At 50.2% G+C, this 17,171-nt stretch overlaps 5 protein-coding genes across 5 annotated transcripts; all 5 read right to left on the bottom strand.

Annotated features, from left to right (window-relative positions):
• Nucleotides 1–717: 717 nt before the first annotated feature.
• CTRU02_204987 (pectate lyase C) lies at nt 718–2,386 on the bottom strand (the record flags this gene model as incomplete). Its single annotated transcript, XM_036724426.1, has 4 exons — nt 718–1,686; nt 1,824–1,968; nt 2,110–2,253; nt 2,307–2,386. The coding sequence occupies 4 exons, from the start codon at nt 2,384–2,386 to the stop codon at nt 718–720; spliced, it is 1,338 nt and encodes a 445-aa protein (XP_036584053.1).
• Nucleotides 2,387–5,913: 3,527 nt separating this feature from the next.
• Nucleotides 5,914–7,562, bottom strand: CTRU02_204988 (g-protein coupled receptor; the record flags this gene model as incomplete). Its single annotated transcript, XM_036724425.1, has 3 exons — nt 5,914–6,942; nt 7,007–7,211; nt 7,264–7,562. The coding sequence occupies 3 exons, from the start codon at nt 7,560–7,562 to the stop codon at nt 5,914–5,916; spliced, it is 1,533 nt and encodes a 510-aa protein (XP_036584052.1).
• A 4,187-nt stretch (nt 7,563–11,749) lies between these two features.
• On the bottom strand, nt 11,750–13,391 carry CTRU02_204989 (C6 zinc finger domain-containing protein; the record flags this gene model as incomplete). Its single annotated transcript, XM_036724424.1, has 4 exons — nt 11,750–12,463; nt 12,514–12,669; nt 12,723–13,262; nt 13,332–13,391. 4 exons carry the CDS (start codon nt 13,389–13,391, stop codon nt 11,750–11,752), a joined length of 1,470 nt encoding a protein of 489 aa, XP_036584051.1.
• Nucleotides 13,392–15,513: 2,122 nt separating this feature from the next.
• Nucleotides 15,514–15,648, bottom strand: CTRU02_204990 (uncharacterized protein; the record flags this gene model as incomplete). Its single annotated transcript, XM_070204466.1, has 1 exon — nt 15,514–15,648. The coding sequence occupies one exon, from the start codon at nt 15,646–15,648 to the stop codon at nt 15,514–15,516; it is 135 nt and encodes a 44-aa protein (XP_070061570.1).
• A 280-nt stretch (nt 15,649–15,928) lies between these two features.
• Nucleotides 15,929–16,843, bottom strand: CTRU02_204991 (alpha beta hydrolase fold protein; the record flags this gene model as incomplete). The annotated part of the gene is made up of 1 exon (XM_070204467.1): nt 15,929–16,843. One exon carries the CDS (start codon nt 16,841–16,843, stop codon nt 15,929–15,931), a length of 915 nt encoding a protein of 304 aa, XP_070061571.1.
• Nucleotides 16,844–17,171: the final 328 nt, after the last annotated feature.

The raw sequence follows: 17,171 nt of genomic DNA on the forward strand, positions 1-17,171 counted from the left end.
GTTTGGTGTTAGCAGGAGCACCTTCCAGGCGTAGAGTATGAAACGTGGAATTGTAACCATCGATGCCTTGGTTGATACTGCGATTCTTGAAACACAGATACATGGAACTGATACCGAGACCTGTTGTTGAGAATCATGAATGCTTATTTACCAACCTTCGGCGTTGGCTCGGTAGCTGATAATTTGACAGTCCTGCTACTGAATTTGTTAGTCTGTGTCATGGCAAGATGTCTGGACGTACAATCAGTGTAAGTTTCACGTGGTGAAAGCCCATGTGCGGGCAAAAGTAAACAAACGGTAACGTGATTCTCATGATGTGTGAAAGTACAGCAGAAGTGGTGGTTGAGGAGTGAAAGTGGGAGGTGCGGTCTCCCAGCCGTCACGTGAAAAGAGAAAAAGGCTGCGATCCATTTTAGCCACACGTGCTGGGCGTCTGGTGGCGGTGCCTGGCTGGTGCCGCCACACGGCTCCGTTTGATGATATTGCGACAACCAGGTTAGAGATGTGCTCGAAACCTCAACAAGCGCAACTTGAATGGAAAGGACTCGTGACATCACGGAACAGACAAACGAACATTGACCCGCCCAGTATCAGCTGCGCAACTGTAGATACAAGGATTATTTACTAACAAGCACAACTATATATCATTCAGAAGAGATAAAAACGAAGCCACCACAACAATCCTGCTATTTACTGAATACCAACGAGTCCACACACTCAGTAGACAGAAGGAACCAGTGAGTTGACGTAGATCTCAAGGTTCGTGTAACCGCCGGCCCCAATCTTCATACCATCAGACGCGTCGTTAGGGTTGAGACCGTTCGCAGACTCATACTCGTCAGGAATACCGTCGCCGTCAGTATCCTTCTTGGCCGTGCCGGCCGCAATGGTTCCGACGCCTCCCATTTCAGACTCATTGGAGATAAGCTTGCCAGACTTTCCGTACGACTCGAGCTCCTTGATAAGGGCGATGTCGACACTGTCGCGGGTGATAGAAGCACCAGCCTTAGCAATGACGTGTTTTACTGCGTCAGCAGCAGAAAGGAGCTTGGCAGGCCCAGGGTAATTGAAGGGGCTAGTCTGAATAGCCATGTCCGAGTAGCAGGTACTGGAGACGCAGAGGGGAACGCCATCAAGGACGCCGTCACGGTTGGCGTCGTAGAAGTTGTCCTTGACATACCCCCGAAAGTTCGCGTTTCCGCGTGTCACAGGTTTGCCCGACGTAGCACTTCCTGAAATAAAGTAGTTGTTCTGAATGTTCGCATAGCTGGCACCTGCGCTGTCTCCAGCAATGTAGGCTGCGACTCCCCAGTTATAAACCACGTTGTTTTGGAAGTCGTTGACGCCTTTGACTTTAGCATTGCGAGTGTTATTGTCGATGTAGGCATTCCTGAATAGCGAGACGCCTTTATCTGTCTGTATTAGACCGCCACAAGAGTGCGTCTGGAGGCCCTGGGCAATAATAGAGTCGGTGATGCTGATATTTTGCGCGTTGTCTCCATTGATAGAGAACACCTCATCTCGGCCCCAGCTGGCGGACACATGATCGAATATCATGTTTTTGCCTTCGGCGATGCCGATAGCGTCCTTACCGCTGTCTCCGCCTCTGCCCATGCGAATACGGATGTAGCGGACGATGGCATCGTTGGCATTGGAAAAGCTCCAGCCGTTGCCGTAGACGGTAATCTGAGTTTTTGTTAGTTAGACGAATGTGTATTGAAAGTCCAAAAAGCAAACCATTGCGAGGGCAGACCAGATTTCCTCTCGAGTCGCTTTAGGCGTCTTAGGACCCCAACAATATATGAAATACAGCAACCACTTACACTTGAGGGCGATGTTTGCCCAGCTATATAGATGTTCTTTGAAACCACGATGCGAGAAGAGATTTTGATGACACCACCAACGTCAAAGACGACGATGCGGTTGGGCTGGGAGACGGCGTCACGGAGGGACCCGGCACCGGAATCGCTGTGGGGCCGGATGTTAGCGTGGCGCTAACGGAGATAAGCACACACCCATTTCCTCCCTTATCAAAACCACGCCGTCTGCATCATGAAGTCCTCAACAATGTGTCTGGGCTAGTTCGAAGAAGATGTGAATGCAACTTACTTGAGATTGACGACCTTGTAGACCTGGCCAGTACGGCCCCCGACTGCATATTTGCCAAAGCCTTCTGCCCCAGGAAATGCGGACGGGACGGCGTTCTGACGAGCGACCTTTGTGCCGGTCCAGCCGGCGACACCACAATCCGCCCTGTTGATTGATGTTTAAGCCGAGGAAAGATCAGACGGAAACGGGTATCTTACGATGGGTCCTTGCACGGGAGAGCCACAGTATTCTGGAAGAGGAGGGCCGGAGCGGCCAGCAGAATAGCGGATGCTTTCATAATAAGAGAACGAAACAAAGAGTGTACCAGACAAGTTCAAACTAAAGGGGAAAGAAAAAAAGACCAAAAGGGAGTATTTGGGGTCTTGAGGAATGGCAGGTACAGCAGGAAGCAAAGGGAAAGAATTAAGCTCCAGACTATGTAGGTCCCGCGTTGTTTTTGAAGGCTGCGAAGGTGCAACACCAGAGAAGGGGGTTATATCAACAGCTCTAGTCCACTGGACTGGGATACTTTCAGCGACCGGACTTGTCATCAGGCTGTGACAGAAAAGGATATTAGAGGATGATACGGGCAGGTTGTATGGCTTGTTCGGGTGCTTTTGCCCGGTATGTACCCTGACGCTGACGGGCGACAAGTCCCACTCTCCTTCCCAATTTGTATTGATGCCCTGATCAAGCAACGAAAAGGTAAAAAAGGGAGTGTATATCGGAGTGATCCCAAAACCATTGGTGGGAATGAGTTTGTAGCCAATCCAGTATGGTTCGGGGGCAGAGGCGAGAGGATGCCTGTTTAGGAAGTACCGTGCGGGGAACCCTTGCGGCGTCGTAGCGTTTTGTTGATATTGAAGGGCGCCAGGATCCACTCACGGTCGGGGGTTGATAGCACGAGGCAGGATTTCGTGTTTTCAGATTAATGAGGTACATGCAAGAGGTTCAAACTTGGGTAGTATTTAGGAGAATCGCAGCTGCTCAGTATTGAAAAGTTATGCTTGGCTTTTTGATCAGTCGGTCGAGAGCTTTCCCACCTGTCAAAGGTCATTCTCTTTTCCAACGGTCAGAAGTCGTCGCACATCGAGAGGTACATTGACAGAACAAGCTACCGAACTAAATCAAAAACAGTCAATAAGAGCAAAAAGCGAGGCGACTCGTTTCTGACAAAGGCGAATTTTTTCTCCAAGGTGACTCACGTTACCATTCATACTCGTTCAGAGGTTCACCTGTGCGGCCAGAACAGTTGAAAAGATTGAAGCGACGCTATGGTGGTTCACTGCAAGGCAGGCAAGGCGTCTGCCAAATTTGCTACGACTTACATATGTGAGATTGGTCAATTGCATACCTAGGCATGATTCGTCATAAGCTGAGTGCAACTTCAATCTCGACCGCAGCGCTGAGATTAGTACCAAATCCATGAAAGGTACAACAGGAGCTGCATGAGTATATACATTTACATATTTGCCTAATCTTCAGTCCGTGCAATGGCGTGTAGAGCCGGTAGTGTGCTTCCTAAGATCGCTATGGAATGTGGGGAAAGGCATCATGAATGGTGTTCACGCTGTAGATGTAAGGTTAGAAGAAAGGCAAGTCGATTCAACGAGGAAAGGAGGCTGCGAAAAAAACAAAAGAAAGTTCAGAGAAAGAAAGGGAAAAAAAAAGAGTAAAATCATGGGTTCCTTCTTTTGAGTCAGGTCTCCCGCAGCTTTTTCTGACACTCTTGCCTCCACTCAACTCCTTCAGTCAAATTTGATAAAGCCCGTCTATCCCAATTCTGCAGATACATTTAAATTTTGGGAAATACAAGAGCTTTCTATGGATCCAGCAACTTACCATGCATGCAGAAAGTCTCTGTCGCTCTCTTTCGAAGACTTACCTTATCCTCTGACTTTTGCAGGTTAGCTGGCTTGGGCCAAGGCGAACAAAAATACGTTCTTCGCTAATTATCCTGACTTGTCGGCCCAGATTAACAGAGAATTAGAAAAAACAAGCTGGCTTGAGCCAAGGCGAACAAAAACATGGCCTTTGCCAATTATCCTGACTTGTCAGTCCAGATTGACAGAGAGTTAGAAAGAATTAGCTGGCTTGGGCCAAGTTGACAGAGAGTTAGAAAAAGGATGTAAGTAAACTACTACTCTCTTTCGAAGATTTGCCTTATCCCCTGACTTTTTGTCAGGGACGCGAGCGCTACGGAAGGGGAGACCGGGCTCGGGGCTGGGGGATCACCGGCGGGGCGCCGGTGGGACACCGACAGGAACTACGATAAACCACATGAGGGATGAAGGGACGCGGCCAGGAAGGTTTAGAGGAGGCAGATTCGAGTGATAGTATAATCTACCCCCTACGTTGTGTTATTATTAATCTTTCATTCCGTGCAACACCCAGCCTGACACACACCTCCTCTCTCCCAGAGAGTGGGCTGGACGAGAAATGAAAAGCTATTTGCGGAGTAGAGAGAGAGAGAGAGAGAGAGAGAGAGAGAGAGAGAGAGAGAAAACCCTAACAGCCTACCGTGTCAAATCATTAAACTATGCTACCGCTATCTTATATCGTCTTTCTCAGTAGTCCCACAGCTAGCTCCCCAACCCTTAACCAGCTTTGACGTTGCTTCTATTGCATTCTCTCACCTATATACTTTCGTAAGATGAGATAACAGCTCAAGGATGAGACCTGACGAACACGTAAACTTTGCAGTCCCTCAGTGCTCCCTTTACTGGCCAGTGAGCAGGTATTCAAGTGGCAGCAATACAAAAAATACCCTGCCAGCAGGGCGAGCAACTTTTCTCATGAACACCGCCTGGTTGCTTCGGTCAAGAATCTGGGAGTGGAAGACAGATGACGCACGTGGGCAAAAATGCGACATAAAAACGCCCCAGGCTACGACTCTTGCAGGTTGGCTGGCTTGGGCCAAGGCGAGCAAAAACACGGCCTCCGCTAATAATATGTAACGTGATATGCCCGGAAGTAAGCGTGGGCTGGGCCCCACGCCGGCGAACGGACCACGGAGGCGGGACTCGGGGCGGATCTGCCAAACACTGACCGCTTTTCGCGCATAAACCGCGAAACGTCTGGCGAAAATACCGCAAATCCAGGTTCATCTCCTTAAAGTTTAGAGTCTCATAGTAGAAGCACTCATAGGTTGAATAAACCGTGGGCACAGCCCTTCAAATTATCCTCCTGACTTGGCGGTCCAGATTGACAGAGAGTTAGAAAAATGGATGTGGGTAAACTATTATATGACTTTACACCTGACCCTGCTTAGATAAGTCTTAAAACTGTTTGGCTCAAGGGTCCAGGACTTCCAAATGAGGCGCCTTCATTCGGGGGAACAAATGAATAGAGATCAAAGGTTAGAGTACCAACCGTAGCTATCTCCCTTAGGTCTTTGTGGCCCCCATGAAAAGACAGCGCCGACCCAGCGAAGAAGTTCCATGCGCCCTACGTACTCTACCCAGGGTCTTTCACGATAATGGAGTCAACTGGCACTCGATGTTGATATTGATTTATTGAAGCCTCTGTGACCCTACATCACATACTTTCCCACAATAAAGCGGGAATACACTCCATTGACATGTTTTTTTACCGACAGGCATTTGCACCTGTTACTAGCTGAGAGAAATACATGGAACACGTGCGCAATCGCCGTGTAATCGTAGATTATACAAGCCTCAACAACCCCCCAACGTGACCTGCTATGTCTCAAAAGTAACCGCCTTCGCGCTCTCCATCTCGTCCAAAATAAGTTGTATTGACATCCTGACCCTCAGAAAGAATCCATCATCTCTTATGTACCTCAATTCAGAGAAGCGCAATTAATCAAATACTGAATGATCCCCGCATCGCACGAATGTTCCTAACTGCCGGGGAAGTATTCAGCTCAAACTCGCTGGTCTGGTCGCTACCAACGGCCTTTGTGTGCCCACAGTGGCTGGTGCTGTGCCAGGTTCGTCTTTCATCGCGAATGACTTCGATTCTCCTCCCGTCAAGGTGGCTGTCGGCGCTGCTTCCGAGTCGACGACCTTGATGTCGATATCGCATCTCGGTCCATTCTTTCTTAAAAGTTGACCAACTGGTTATGAAGAAAATGAAAGCGTTCCAGACACCTTGAAGTGGAAGTACTGCGGCGCTGGCGACATTTAAACCGAAGCTGATTTCGCCGGGTCTAATAAGGTTGTACACTCGGTTGATAGAGCTCGGAGTCCAGGTCACAAATACGGAGATGGCGAATATGAAACTTGTTCGGAGGTACGCAAGTTTAATAGGGTCTATGCTCTTCAAGCGAGCTGAGAATTTTCCCTTGACAGAGCTGACACGTTCGAGAAGAGAGCGGCGTGGCTCCGGTGGAGGAGGACTAGAAGTGCATGTTGTTTCAAAACGTGGACTGCTTGGAGGCCCCTCAAGTTCATCGCTCGTACGCCACGACCGTTGATTTCGGGCTTGCTGATCAATAAAGTTTCTGGACATCGCAGAAGATGGGGCCTGAGGCGGTGAGTAGAACCTTGGAGTGCTTATGGTGACTTGCACCTCTGTCAAAGCAGTACCGTAGGATTCGGTCCGGGTGGTGAGGTTCTGAGATGTGTCAACGAGGGGCCAGTCATCCGGGATGGCTTCGAGTGACAGGGTATGTACCTTTTCTGCAGAATCACGACCGTCCCCACACGAGTTGTCTCTGCCGTCTTTCGTGGGGTTGCTGAAAGTCACGTTTCGAAGTTGATTGCGTTGATGAAATACATGATAGCCGACGGCGAAATAAATGACGCAAGAGCCAAATATGCAGCACCAAATGGGTATATAGTAGGTATAGATGCGAAGGGCACTCCATTTTGAGTTGATCCAGCACCATAGCTGTGATAATCAGAAAGGCGAATTAAATCGCAACGCACGCTGGGGGATTGGGGTATAAACTTACAGTAGCATCACCATAAATCAAATCATGGGGCCCATCAGGTCGGACAAGGAGTAAACAGATGGCAGGTATGAAGGGGAAACCAAAGCATATCACACAGTAAACCCAGACATGTTGGCGAAATGAGGACGGATTGGCGCCAGCAAAGAAAACAAGGTAGACGTTGATGGCCATGGCAAAAGACCACCAGGGATCGGACTGCATGAACCTGAGAAATGTTAGCTATGTCCAACAATGGAAAGTTTCTGCAGTCAACAGACATTTCAAGGAGGAACGCCTGAACCTGGCACAAAGCTGAGGCCTCACCGATACGGAGTCCATCATATCCTATGGCACAGGCGATGCTCGCACCGATGTTGGCAATGGAGGCAAAAAGTATAAAAAGATTCGGTACAGTTCGAATTGGCTTGAAGGCCCAATAAATGATGAATATCAAAGTGACGCCTATCAATGACAAGCTAGCGCCGACTCTCTCAAGGGCGATGACGATATCGATCTGGCGTTGGGAAAGAGACTCCGAAGTCGCTCTTGCGACGGGGGCACTACGTCCGTCTGCCATGGCCCTTGGCATATGTTGAGTTGACGGATTTTTGTCACCGGGCTCTGTACACAAAAGAATTGCTAAGGGATGAAATACGTTGATTGATCTGGATTGCTCGGTCAGTCTTGATCATTCTCGAACTTTTGGCGAAGAACCTGATGGGGGACCGTGTGAAGGGCATAATTATGTCCGTACCTAGTTGGGACTGTTGAAGCTGAAATGGAAGCCGGAAGGTCGCAACTCGACCAGCCTGATGCAGAGTATATGCCGATAGGGCCGATATAGGAAGCGCAAAGAGCGATGGGAACCGACGACAGACGTAGTACAAGGTACGAAGGTTGAAAAAAAGGTATCCGTAAGGCCCGGGGAGCAGGCGACTGAGAGGTTGCGCCGGAACAGCAGAATAGGTTCCGAATGCGCAGGGCTCAAGTAAGAGGTTGTGTTGCTAGATGGCAGCTTTGTACGACGAGCCGTTGGTCACTGCGGTTTGAAGGGGAGAAACGAAAAGGAGGATCGGTGTGCGTGAGTGGCGATCAGCTGGCTAACCATAGGCCGAAGAACGATGAAGAGGATGGAGAAATCGAACGGCAGGTCAAGTCGTGTATTAATCTTGAGTAGTCCAGGCTAGAAGCCAGAGGTTGTCGAGCAGCTGCATGGCAGTCGGTTGGCTCTGAAGGAAAGGCCAAGTAGGGAGCGGTTACACGGACGAGAAGACTTGAAGCAGACTCTTCATGGGTGGATAGGCGGACGGGGGTTGATGGTGGCTGACTTGGTGGGTGGAGGGGGAGAGAATGTTCAGGATGTGGAAGCCGAGAAGGAAAGTAAAGGAGGTTCAATCAAAGTCAGGCGGCGTTTTTGCTAAAGCAGGGGAAAGAACAAGAGCCAGGCAGTATCTGGAAGACGAGAATGGCGTAAATCCTATCGGAACACGAGGAAGGGCCGACTGCAGGGTGGTTGCTATCCTTCTAGAAGGAGAAATTCACGCAAGGGGGAGAGGAAGGAACAGGTGGTGGCCAAGAGGCGAGGTCAAAATTAGGACACTGTGAGCCAGAAAGGTAGGATCGGATAGATGGAGACGGAGATGGAGATGAGAAGCCACGGCCCTTGGGTGGCACTGATGGCAAGGCTGGCTACCGTTATGGAAGGAGGGTGTGTGATGGCTCGAGTCTTTTGACTCGAGAGCAGGCACTGGTGAACCACGACTTCTACGGAACAACATGTGGAAGAGGAGAAGAAAAAGGAAGAACATGCATAACAAGGGTCTATGGAGGAGGGGGTGATGGGAGGATGGGAGAGACGGCACAAATGAAAGTGCAGAAGCTCTAGGCAAGCAAAAGGCAAACGAGACAAGACAGATTTGACTCGCATCAGCTCAAGCAATCAGCGCCGCAATGTTGGTGAGAATATGGCGTAGTTGCATCTGCAGATCCCCATGCGTGGCTTCTCTGCGGGGGGAGCTGGGCGAGGCTGGGCAGTTGGTATACCCAACCAGGAGGCGAGTGAAGCAAACAAAGTGAGTTGAAATGGGGAGACGTTTGTGGCACACATGCCAGTAGGAAGATGGAAAGGGAATCGGATATTCAACTACGAGGTGTAAGATGAGCAGACAATGATCAATCAGTAAGCAATTGTCACTCCCTGGTGAGTGAATGGGAGTATTTACCCTTTCCCTCCACCATTCCCCTCTCTCGTCTTTTCTTATTGGACGATGAGGCGGAATCACGGGAGACGGAGACAGAAGGCAGGAACCGGCCAAGATATTCCGCATCATAAGGCAAAGAACGATACAAAAACGATTGAGGAATGAACGACGGAGCTAGGGGGTTTAGGAGAAGGACAAGACACCGAATATGCCTTCTAGTAAAACCCAACCTATCAAGAAAGAGCCGTTGGCCTAGTTGCGTGTAGTACTCAGTTGTGCTTACTCTGCCTTCCCCGCCCCCAATCTGCCTTCTACTGCATACCTCATTCAGAGCGCCACAGGCTCCCAAAGTATGCCTCAGCATATTCCAGTCATCACTCCTTTACTCTGACCGCCATTTCCAAGACTCCTTCGTGCCTTAATTGGCGGCTGCATACTGTTTCTTTCCATATTTGAATTTTCATCACGCAAGTCGCCGTTTTATCGGTCGTAATGAGACGACGAGAGCCCTTGTCCGCCGCCTTCATCCAAAGCACAGTTTAAAATGAAGGATTTACGCCGCTGTCAATGATCGACCCGCCTCGATAGTCGAGATGCAGACCACCGCGGGGGCGAAAAAGAAACCAATTCCCGCCCACGTTCCGCCCATGGTCCGATCTTACACTTACGAGCCCAAGGCTTCCCCCCTTGCTTTGTCTGGTCACCTGTCTTTCATTGCCAAGCCTTCCCCAACGTGGAGATGCATCCCCAGCAACGTCCCGAAAGCCATCAGAATTTTTGCCATGGCTGCATAACCTACGTCGGCCTACATTTGATCATCAATCATGGTCCCCAAGATGGACAATGACAGATGAAGGAGTCTGGTTGGGGTCAGGCATCAGACACACAAATGCAGCCTCAATAACGAACAGCATGTGGTAGGGCTAGCAGCAAACTTCACACCCTCCTCTACGATGATGCAACCAAGATGACCTCCCTCCCCGTGGAGATAAGCGTGGAGAAAGCGAGAGAACGGCACGGTGTGACAAACAAGCAGCCGCCCTATCGACCAGAGCCCTTGTCACCAACCTCGTTTATTGTTTGTCACCCATACACCCACGAATCACATCTGCTGCCACGATTGTTTGTCCCTCCACGTCACACTGCCACAGCTATTGTCAATTTGAGATCCAAATGCCTGCTAAATCATTCCACACACTGGTGATAAATCAATCGACATTTCGACTCTTTCTCGAATCAGCGGAAGCGTCTGTCGCCCATTTCGATAATTTTCAACAACTAAACATTTTCCCTCATAGTATAGAACCTTCAGCGAACTACAAGATTTATGTTCGAACAAGAAAAGTCTGAGTGATGGTACAAATTATCGGTCGTTGAAGCATCTCGTATGTCTTGCGGCTGCATGCAGCCTGGCCGCATGCCATTTACGTCCGAGAAGGAAGCATCACCTACGTCCCAGGTTATCGCAAGAAGCGAGGTAAACCTTCTCAATCTCAAGTTCCTTTGGGAAGCAGCTATACAGAACACTTGATAGTCTTGCTCATCTGGCGAATAGGTTAAACTAAATTGAAATCGATGTCATGTTTCTCTTCGGAAGATGGACCGAACCAAATCTCAAGAGGATTTCGTACAGATGTTTGTCTCATCTTTGGTTTGGGATAGGTTCCTCGCGCCCTCGAAGATCCGCTTACAAGGAAGTCCTGTTGTTGATTATGGTGCTACACCCTAATTTACCTCGTTCACCAACCGACATCGCCAAAGCCACCAGTCTTCTTTGAGAAACAAGCAAAGTCTACCTAGATTGCTGTTAGGAATTATGCCATGTTCATATGTATCATTTATCCGACCCTGAACCGGGCTACGATGTGGCGTCTGCGGTTTGCTACCAAAAGACATGTGGCCGCGACTGGACGCCCCGATGTTGATTGCATTTTAGACTCGTCACATCCCTTCGTCCTTTCTCGAACTTTACTGCATCTTGTTTGCTTACGCCACTGAATGCAGCTGGTTTGAAAAGGAAGTTTCCGTGAAGTCCGCACCGTTGCGAACCGCGCGATCAAGGGGAAGCCGTTCTTCAGGATCAATCAGAAATGGCATGCCTTTCAGAAATTAGACCGCGGGCCGTCTTCAAGCCCGCGATCCTGTATCAAGGATGCCAAACGGTTTAATCTTTCATCCGTACAGAGTTGAGTGGGCTAAAGCCAGTGTTAATTTAGCCCAGGACGGGTAACAACGTTTTAGATTCGAGTTGCTTTGATGCAGTAGGCACTGTGGAATGTCCGCTCCAGATAAAGTTTCTGTACTACAGTACAACAAAGACGATGTTTCGATCTCGGCTGATAGAACACGACGCAATCAAAATGATTTGAATAAAAATGATATTATCATTTAAGTGGTATTCATTGTGTCCCGCGAACCCAACATTCTGGGACTGCAGCCCATCACCAAAACGCCTGGTGTCCCATTGGCCACCGCGTCGGAAGGGGACAATTTCTCATCCCCTAAATCATCGAAACTGAGTCCTGTACATCAAACCCGCAAAATAGTTTGAAGTGAACACAAATTACAGGCTTGCTGCTTCCACCCCGAGTCCGAAGCCAGACTCGGAAGTCAGCTTGAGCATCTTCTCTGCCACCCACCGCCCGTTATGGGGGCCAGCAAAACACGAAGTTCGAACCATCACCATTGGCCAGAACATCGTCATCGTACGATATGGTAGTCCATCTTTAGGCGCCTCTTTTCCCTCCAAGCCGAACACCGTACAAATATCATCCAGCACTTCTTCAACGACAGATACGCCGTCAGACCAAGTCGGTATCTGCCCCATTTCAGGGCCAATCTTCGTTGAAGTCTCTTTCAATATGCCTCTGAGTTCAATGATCTTCTCCAGGACAAAAATTCTCAAACAGCGGTAGTGACTTCTCGCAAGGGCAACGGAAGTGTCCGTGGAAAGCGAAAATAACCCATTGAACACTTTTTGCTGTTGACCCGCAAATGACGATGCACCAGAGAAGTCAAGTAATGTAGCAGCTGCCTGGAGATCATTACACACGCTGACTCCGCTTTGGAGCAGCTTCAACAGGTCTTCGGCTGCATCAGAAGTGATCTTTGAAATGTCGGCTTGGACTTGAACTTTAAAGTCCACCGCTTTCTTATAATCTACTACCTGGCGAATGAGAGGTTCTAGAATCGGACCCTTGCCCCAAGGCGTATCGACGTTTTCCAGAGCAGACCAGATTCCTGTCAGGTGCTCGCGTTGGATGAACATCTCCATCAACTGTAGTCCTCGTCAAATTTGAGGCTAGTAAAGTAAGAGAGAAAACTTACCGCCGCATGGCAGAAGAACATGAAGGTTCCTTTATCGACATCATTCGCTATACCTTGCTCGACACGGAACCTCAGCAGCTGTAAGCCCCCGTCGCCGTGAGGGAATACATTTTGTTCTAGATCTATAGCCTTTGGGCTTCGTTGCCCGACCACAACCTTGGTCCATCAGCGAGTGAAACCGGTAACAAGGATGAACAGCCAGCGATTACCTCGAACATCCCGAACAAGAATAAAGTCACCATATTGGAGTCGTCTCTAACTCTGACAGGATCTTTCAGGGCCTGACTCAGAGTAGCAATCGCCTTTCCGTAATGCTGTCGGGCTTTTAACATGAGTCCCGGCTGACAAAGCTGCCGAGACGCACTGGCTAGTGCCACTGCATGCGTAGCATGTCGAGTGTGATTTGCGTCTGAAAGATCTTTCTGATAGTGCACAGGGAGGTTGTTGAAAAACACGATGCTAGCATTAGTGGCGTAGTTCATGTAGAAACGATTCAGTGTGTAGATTTCAGGGCCGATAACGATGGTTTGAGGGAGAATGAGCTCCGGTTCTATCTTTTCATCCGGTGTATTCGGCGGTGTGCTTCGTCGTGTAAGTGCTGTCGATTGTTCTTCTTGCGGGGGAGTTGAGCAAGGTACTGTGTGTTGCGGACGATGCTTCCACCTGGATACCCAGGAGACAGGATAACCGGGAGCTTTTCGTTGACGAGGTGGGGAAGGCGGCCTTCGACGTTGCTTCGGTCCATCGCGCTATCAAGTTGTAAGTAAGAGAGCCGTGATAGCCGCACGATAGAATGAGGCGGCGAGGCCACAACAAACCTTGACACGCTTCTCTTCGAAGCGCGACCTGCTCCTAATTGGCCTGGCCAGGCTGGCCATGGCGACTAGGTCGTGTCAATACTGCGGTGGTGAAAGCTCGACATTCGAGCTTCTGTGTGCGGTTGTCAGTGGCGAAAGCTCCGGTAGTAGGAGACAGCTCCGTCGAGGTATGTATAAGCTGAGCGAGCTCAAACCTCGACGACTACCTTATAATATGGGAATTTTGGATAATGCCTGAAGCTGGCTGATCCCCGTTAATATCCTTTAGGAACAGAGACATGTTCCTTGTCTAGTTCCCATGCCATGCGTGAACGCACCAAGATGGAGGAAAGCATTTTACCCGTAGGCGCATAGAGTAGCCTAGTTATGAGAGGGAAGGGCCTGGCGAACCGAGGCAAAAATAAAGCTTGTTACCTCCCAACCACATCTCAGTGGCGGGTTGTGTGTGAGACGTCACTTTGACCCTTCACAATCCGTTCAAACTCTAAATGCGAGCAGACGGCGCGGACGGCGCCATCTATAGTGCGCTTCGTATTCTAAAAACGCACGCACCAGCCTTCTACGGCGGAGATCCGGTGCTACCCGTCGATTCAGGTCCAGTCATGTCGGCGTTTCGAATGAGATCTAGACTGAATTGAAGAATCTTTGCAGTTGATTGTAATCGAACCCTTTGACTAGTGCCCAGCAAGTGACTAAACATAACCATATCATTCATTACCTTTTCACTAGCTTTGACTGCAGGCGCTATTGGTCCAAAATTGAAGTAGTGCTGAGTTCAGGATTGAAACTTGAGAGCTCCTACATGAGGCTTATGTTGCACGGACGACACCATAATCTTGCAATCTTTACGTAGTAGGCAGTGCCTACGAGGCAATCTACTGGACGGCCTGGATTCCGACGGGGTCTGTTCTCCGTCCACAAGATGCTCCAGGCCCTTATGGAAGACTCGGTGCACCACATGTGCACCGATTGCGAGGGATGCGATGTCCGCGAGAGACCTGCGTCATCCAATCTCTTTCGTCACGTCCTACGTAGTAAAGAGGAAAAAATAGGCAAAGGTGCCGAGCGTTACATCTGTTTTCGGTTCAGTTGACTATTGAACACAACAACACACTCGCTCAAACTCACGCCATTATCCCAAGGGCCAGGTTTGACCTAAAACCCTCTTTACGATGATTTTGGAACTATAGCCTAGCCGGATGCTGAGAATCAGGACAGCACAAAGGTTAGTTGCCTAGCACATGCCAGAAAAAGATGAACGCTACTTCAATGTTCATCTTTTTCCAGCATCGGTATATCTGCGTCTACATCTATATTCTGCAGCTCAAGATTATATTTACTGACGTACTAACAAACCCAACACTTTGACTCTGATACCACTGCTACCCATTGCGCCTCAAGCGATTTGGATGCCCGTTTGGCTTACACCCTCATTTTTCTTCGTTGTGTTGGACGCGCATCCTGACGTCAGAAACCCTCCATTTCGCCCTTCCGATAAGAGATCAATCATCGCGCCGGGAAGAGGGGCACGGGAGCTTGGATCTGTTGTTGAACATGTTCTCATACCACACACACCTTCTCTCTGCCTCGTCAGCCATGAGTTTACTTCCTCTAAGCTTCCCCCCCCCCCCAACCCCCAATGCTTACCACCAGTCTTCCGGAGACGATTTCGGAGAAAAGCTTGGATCAAAACAAGGCCCGGGACGATGCGGAGAAGACAAATATTCGACAGAGTTACCGACGGGCAATGTTCGAGCGGGATCCGTACCAACGGTTCCGACAAACACCCGCCATGTTTGTGACTGTGTACTGCATGACGGGGCAAGCCTGGCAAAGCAAGCTCTCCTGCAACACAACACCATTGGTCAGAGGCGGCAACCATACCGCCGCCCGGCGGGATGCCGTTTTGATCGCCCGCTATTCTTCCGACTCGCTCCTCGAAGCGCCGCTTACCCCTCCCCGCACAGTCCAGAGTGCCGTATGCGACGGCGTCTGGATTGGAGAATTTCTCCATGTGTGCGGCGGGAGGGGGGGTTTTACCCGCGATCCATCCCAACGATGAACGGCTGTGTCGCAGCCAACTTAATCGTACGCGCCAAAACAATGTGCCCAGATTTGGAGGGGGTTGGCTCGACCACCAAGTAATACTCGGTGTATCGGTGTTTACGCAGTACCCGTGAAACTAAACGCCGTCCGTCGGCACACAGCCTGCGACACCGAGAGCGAACGCCGCGGCGACGGCGGCGGCGGCGGCAGCAGTGACCAGCGACAGACTGAACAGGGCAGAGGCAATCTTTTCATCCTGTCTTTTCGACATGACTTGACCCTGTCTTGCCGTACTCCGCGCAAACACTATGACTAGTTTGGAATAGATTGCACCTATTCCGTGAGGTTCCCGATTACCTGTAAATTCCGTATATTTAGGCCCATTGCAATTAACTTTGAGATGTCCTCTTTACTCCTAAGTTTATCAACAAACAAAGCCCGAACTAGCGATCCTCGCGGGCTCGGTGCGGCCCTTGCGTCGGACAAACCACGCTCTCTAACAACTGCCGACTGCCGAATAACCGCGGAATCACGCGGTGCGGTTACCCTAATCATTCGGCAGTCTTCACCGGCAGCACGCCGACCTTGCTCAACCACCTCTCCAGGTGCGCGTTGAACTCCTCGCTCTCGAGCTGATGAAACCAGTGCCCCTTGCCCCCGATCATCACAATCTCGTCCAACTTTTCGTCCGCCTTGGGCATGTACTTGAGGTCCGTCTCGATATACCAATCCGTCGATCCGAACGTCAGACGCGGACACTTGATCCTTCCGCCAAACAACGCAACGGCATTCTCCCTGCTTCCGATGCGGTCTTTCGGGTCGCCCGTTCCGCCCCAGAGAATCGCGAACGCGACGTTGTCGTCAAGCTGCCGCATGCGGCGGATATGCCAGGTCTTTTGCCAGGCCGGGCTCGCGGGGGTGTACTGGTGAGTGTTGAAGTGGTCGGCGACGCCAGAGAGGATGGTCTCCGCGCTGTCGAACATGGCGTCGCCCTGTTCATGCATCTCGGTGGTGAAGGCGTGGATCGGGTCGAGGGCTACCAAGGCGACGGCCAGACCCGGGCGTTCCGCCGCGATGAAATAAGCTGCGGCGGTGCCTAGCGAGTGTGCCATGACTACGAGGTTTTTCGAAATGCCGAGGTGGTCTAAGAGTGCGATCAAGTCGAGGGCCGTGGACTGAGGGTAGTAGTCGATCACGTCGGGGTCGGCGGAGCCTTCGGGGCCTGGCCAGGACCCGGGTGGGAGGCGGTGCGGGTTGGTGGGTTGCGGAGCGGAAGACCTGCCCTGGCCACGGGGATCGATGGATATTACGCGTAGGTTGAGGGAGAGGAGGAAGGGTACCTGCCAGCTCCAGTCGTGCATATCACAGGAGAAACCCGGGATGAGGAGGACTGTTGCTGGCGCGTCGGATGGGCCTTCGTCCATGTAGAAGATGGAGAAGGCTTTGTGGCGGGAAAAGAAGGGCATCGTGACGGCTTGGCAGGCAGAAATCAGTGGAGAGCTTGTCGAAGAGGGAACATGTCTTTTGTGGAAAATATGGTGGCGGTAGTGTATATTTATGCCATGGATTTGACGTGAAGTCTCGTCTGGTGGTAATCTCTCACATGCCGTGAGCAGCTTATTCTTAGGTTCCACATGTCCTATAGACTACTGCAGCTTACTTCTCATGAGAGGAAACCATAGGTACTCAACCCATGTTAGTTGATCCAACAGGATGATGAGTACACCAAGGAAGACACGGAAAGGAAGGGAGGTCTCAAGTTCCATTCAGAAGTTCATTCATGGTCCACATAAC

The sequence above is a fragment of the Colletotrichum truncatum genome (genome assembly GCF_014235925.2).
Source record: "Colletotrichum truncatum strain CMES1059 chromosome Unknown Contig_0003, whole genome shotgun sequence".
Lineage (NCBI taxonomy): Eukaryota > Fungi > Ascomycota > Sordariomycetes > Glomerellales > Glomerellaceae > Colletotrichum > Colletotrichum truncatum.